This window comes from Carlito syrichta, unplaced genomic scaffold, assembly GCF_000164805.1.
Source record: "Carlito syrichta isolate Samal-C Ts95f unplaced genomic scaffold, Tarsius_syrichta-2.0.1 Scaffold135894, whole genome shotgun sequence".
In the NCBI taxonomy this organism is placed as follows: domain Eukaryota; kingdom Metazoa; phylum Chordata; class Mammalia; order Primates; family Tarsiidae; genus Carlito; species Carlito syrichta.
In genome coordinates this window covers 88,329-92,931 of record NW_007079990.1, presented here as the reverse complement: position 1 = coordinate 92,931, position 4,603 = coordinate 88,329, and the positions used below count along the sequence as shown (strand labels likewise).

General features: G+C 64.6%; 1 protein-coding gene across 3 annotated transcripts in view; it reads left to right on the top strand.

Annotated features, from left to right (window-relative positions):
* Positions 1-1,021: 1,021 nt before the first annotated feature.
* Positions 1,022-4,603, top strand: part of SLC6A8 (solute carrier family 6 member 8) — a 6,555-nt gene continuing 2,973 nt past the window's right edge. For 2 of the 3 annotated variants that reach the window (XM_021708363.1, XM_008049641.2), the window contains exons 1-6: positions 1,022-1,273; positions 1,957-2,206; positions 2,589-2,721; positions 3,709-3,843; positions 3,923-4,026; positions 4,116-4,262. In XM_021708363.1, coding sequence (XP_021564038.1) covers positions 1,225-1,273; positions 1,957-2,206; positions 2,589-2,721; positions 3,709-3,843; positions 3,923-4,026; positions 4,116-4,262 — 818 coding nt within the window. In that variant the 5' untranslated portion in view covers positions 1,022-1,224. The remainder of the gene's footprint in view (positions 1,274-1,956; positions 2,207-2,588; positions 2,722-3,708; positions 3,844-3,922; positions 4,027-4,115; positions 4,263-4,603) is intronic. The other variant, XM_021708364.1, reaches the window with a different exon arrangement.

The following is a 4,603-nucleotide window of genomic DNA, read 5'->3' as shown; positions in this document are numbered from 1 at the left end:
GCTCCTCCCCTCCCCTCCCCTCCCCTCTGGCCTGGGCCTGGAACACTGGGTGCCCGAGCCAGGCTTGGGAAGCCTGCGGCCTGGCCCGCCTGGCGCCGTTGCTGGGCACACCGCATGCACACCCCATGCCCGCCCGCGGAAGCCCAGCTTAGCAACAGCGATGGGCACGCGTGTGTCCTGTGACTGCAGAACGGCACTGCGATTGCTGGGAGGCCGAAGTCGTTGGGCGATGAGTGGGAAACTGAGGCCCAGCGCAAAGGCCTCTGCCCAAGGTCACGCACCAGAAGGATGCTGGGACCAGGAGCGTGAGGGCTGCAGCCAAGCTCAGCCTCTGAGTAGTGGCCACAGCCAAGCCAGGGGCGGGGGTAGGAGGCGGACAGAGGAGGAAGGGAGGTGGAGGGAGCTGCTGGGGCCCAGGTCTCCCCTCCCTTCCACTACCCCACCCCAGCCCACTGGCCAAACTTGTGTCTGCCCTGCCTGCCTCCCCTGGAGCCTAGTCCCTTCCCCCCACCTGTCTCCCTCTGTCCTTGCACACGACACCCCCACCAGCAGAGGACAGTCCCGCCTGCCCTCCTAGCTGGACCTCACACTTGCAGGCAGGCACGTCGGGGCTCCCCACCTTCGGTCGAGCCCCCAGCCCAAGCTCCCACCCTTGGCGCACGCACGCGCACACACACGCATGTGCCCTCCCCGCTCCTTCCGACTGCCTGGCGAACGGGGAACTGCAGCACAAGCATGCATGAGTGCGTGTGTCCTCCATGCCCATCAGGTCACCCCAGGTGACAGTGAGGGTGGAAGCCTGTGGCCCTAGGGTCCCCCACAGCCCAGGAAATAGGGCTGCAGTGGCCCAGGGATGGCCACAGCCCCTCTTCTCCACAGACTCAGAACCTTGGCCTCTGAGTCAGTGGCCACCCCTACACTGATTCACCAGTGGGAAGTTATGATGGGGCCTGGACTCTACCCGGCCTTCACCAGGGCCGCCACCCTGGCTTCTCAGGGCTTTGGAGTCTGGGCTGAGCAGCCTGGCTGGGGAGAGGGGTGTAGGGTCAAGGTCCCCACCCCGGCTAGGTGCCACCTGTCTGAGTGCCTGAGGCCCTCAGGGGCACTGTCCCCTGAGCCCACCCTGTGCCTCCGCCCGCAGGTGTGTTCCTTATTCCCTACGTTCTGATCGCCCTGGTGGGGGGAATCCCCATTTTCTTCTTGGAGATCTCGTTGGGCCAGTTCATGAAGGCCGGCAGCATCAACGTCTGGAACATCTGTCCCCTGTTCAAAGGTGAGCACCCTGGGCCGGCCTCGTCCCCTCAGAGACCCCTTCCCTTTCCCACCACTAGGGCAAGGGCTTGGGAGCAGAACGCGACTGGCACCCACTTGAGAACTACTTTTCTGTCCTAAGCACCAGCCGCAAGGGGGAACCCAGAAGACATGCAGACCACACAGTGGACTCGGGGAGGTGGGATGAGACGGTGGGCAGGGCTGGGAACAGGACCTACCCGACACTTGTACTGTCCCCAGGGAAGCTGGGGCACAGAGAAGTCGCCCACTGAGGGGTGACTGTCTCCCACACGCCTCAGGTCACTAAAAAGTGCCCCCAGCCACTGTGTACTGGAGGCCACTGGGGGCCGGGTGGAGGCTTGCACCTCCTGGAACCGCCGTGGTGGCAGTGGGACCAAGAGAAGGGGCCAGGTGTGTGAGGCTGGACATCAGCAGGCCTGAAGGAGCAGATGGGGGAGGGGAGGGCTGGGCCTGAGACCTGGGGGCGGATGGAGGAGACAGGCATGAGTGGGTCGGGAAGTCAGCCCAGTGCCGGGGCCAGTCCCAGTACACGGCGGAGAAGGCTCTGGCAGGATGGATGGTGGGAGGGGAGGATGCTGCCACTAGGGGCCAGCTAGGGGACAAGCGGGGGTGCCGGGGAGGGGCCGGGAGAGAATCCACACCAAAGGGCGCCCTGTGTCACAGGCCTGGGCTACGCCTCCATGGTGATCGTCTTCTACTGCAACACCTACTACATCATGGTGCTGGCCTGGGGCTTCTACTACCTGGTGAAGTCCTTCACCACCACGCTGCCCTGGGCCACGTGTGGCCACACCTGGAACACTCCTGACTGTGTGGAGATCTTCCGCCACGAAGACTGTGCCAATGCCAGCCTGGCCAACCTCACGTGTGACCAGCTTGCAGACCGCCGGTCCCCTGTTATCGAGTTCTGGGAGTGAGTCTCTCACACGTGGCCCAGCCCTGGGGACACGAGGACCCTGGGGACATGAGTCCAGGGATGTGGAACAGTCCCTCCCAGACCCTGTCTGTCCTTGGGGAGCACCCAGGCCAGAGCCTGGGGCTGGGACAGGCCTTGCTCCTTCACTCAGTGACATCTGTCACTGTCCTTGTCACGCCTGCCTGGTGGGGAAGGTGGGGCTGCACGTAGTGGGTGGGGTGGGGGTGCCACCCTGCAGTATCCCCAGGCCCAGCTCAAGTGAACAGGAGGGAACTCCTGGACCCAGGGCTGCGGGAAGGAGGAGCCACCACCCCTCAGGGAACAGCACAGTCACTGTGTCCTCTGCCAGCACAGCCCTCACGGAGTCTCCCTCCCTTAGGAACAAAGTCTTGCGGCTATCAGGGGGGCTGGAGGTGCCCGGGGCCCTCAACTGGGAGGTGACCCTGTGTCTGCTGGCCTGCTGGGTGCTGGTCTACTTCTGTGTCTGGAAGGGGGTCAAATCTACAGGAAAGGTACCTCTGGAGGCGGGCAGGGATGCGGGCAGTGATGCGGGCGGCGTTGCCCTGGGGGTTGGGTGCCTGCAGGGCACAAGTGGTGCAGCAGGATGTGACGACCCAGGGCCTGACCAGGAGGGCACCGAAGTCCAGGCCACAACCCCCGCCCACTGCTGGAAATTCCTCCTCACCCTCCAAATCCAAGGGCCAGCAACCTTGGCTCCTGGGGGGCGGGGGGCACCAGGCCCAGCTGCCCCTTTCCTGTGTCGATCCCCTCACCCCGCCCTCCTGGCCTCCCCTCATTTCACTCTGACCTGTTTTGGCAGTCTGGGTGGGCCGGCTCTGTGGAGGTCTCTCTCACCTGCCTGTCTGTCCTTTGGGACCCAGAGGGAAGTCTGGATATGCCCCGGGGCTCCCTGGCAGGGTAGGGAGACACATGCATGAACAGACACATAACAAGACAGTGTGTGGAGGGCTGCGGGACATGGCGAGGACCCTGAGGGCAGGGCTCCAGCATGTCCTATTGCCAGCAGAGTCCCCAGAGCAGGTGCTGGCCAAGCGGGCAGCCCAGCCTGGACGCTGCACGAGGCGGCACAGGCCTTCGCTGTCTGTGTCTCGCCTCTGTGCCTGACCCAGATATAGTCCCCGGCTACTAAGGACCCCACCTCTCTCCCGAGGAGGCACAGAACCTACCCGCAGCTGACACCCACAGGGCTTGGCCCCCACACCTTCCTGTCCTCTCTTGGACACGCTCCAGTAGCTCTCAGGCACTGCCACTCCCCATGGACGTCCCTCCCCACACAGCGTTCGAGGCACCCAGGGACCCTCACCTGCCAGGCCCCGGGCCTGCCCCTCCCGCCCTCGGCCCCGATGCGTGCCGGCCTCATCCTTAGCTTCCTTTGGGGGAACCCCTGGCTCTGCACATACCTGCTGGGGAGAGACTCCCCGGCTCAGGCCGGGGCCCGGGAGGCGGTGCAGGCCCCTCTGAGCTGCTTGGCCCTGCAGATCGTGTACTTCACTGCTACATTCCCCTACGTGGTCCTGGTCGTGCTGCTGGTGCGTGGCGTGCTGCTGCCTGGCGCCTTGGATGGCATCATCTACTATCTCAAGCCTGACTGGTCGAAGCTGGGGTCCCCCCAGGTGACGAGACGCAGCTGGGGGAGCGGGGTAGAGCCCAGCAGGCCGTCATGCCCATGCCCTCCCCGTCCCTCTCCTCCAGGTGTGGATAGATGCCGGGACTCAGATCTTCTTCTCTTACGCGATCGGCCTGGGGGCCCTCACAGCCCTGGGCAGCTACAATCGCTTCAACAACAACTGCTACAAGTAGGCACCACAGCCCCACCAGCCATGCCCGTCGCACCCTGCCCACCTGCAAACAGCAGGCGGCCTAACCAGTCCACACTTGCCCCCAGGGATGCCATCATCCTCGCCCTCATCAACAGCGGGACCAGCTTCTTTGCTGGCTTTGTGGTCTTCTCCATCCTGGGCTTCATGGCTGCAGAGCAGGGCGTGCACATCTCCAAGGTAGCAGAATCAGGTAAGGCCCCACCTCCAGGGCCGTCACGACATACGTGACCATACACACAATCGGAATTCTGGAAGTGAGAGTCGGGTTCAAACTGGTCAGACCACCCTGGGCCTTAGGCAGCGCGGCGAGCAACTGCCATGCACAGCTGTTCCCTGGCCAGCCCTGGGCTGGGGCCTCCCGGGCTGGGGCGTCCTGGGCTGGGCCCCCAGCATATCCTCGCGTTTGTCAGGGCTACAGAGGGAAAAAGAGGACCTCCGCCCAACCCCTGCTGCGGCCCCGAGGTTAAGGGTGACCTGTGACCGCCCTGGCTGCTCAGGGCCCACGGGAGCCTTCCAGGACCCTGGCGTGCGCCACCACCGGGGGCGGAGGGCC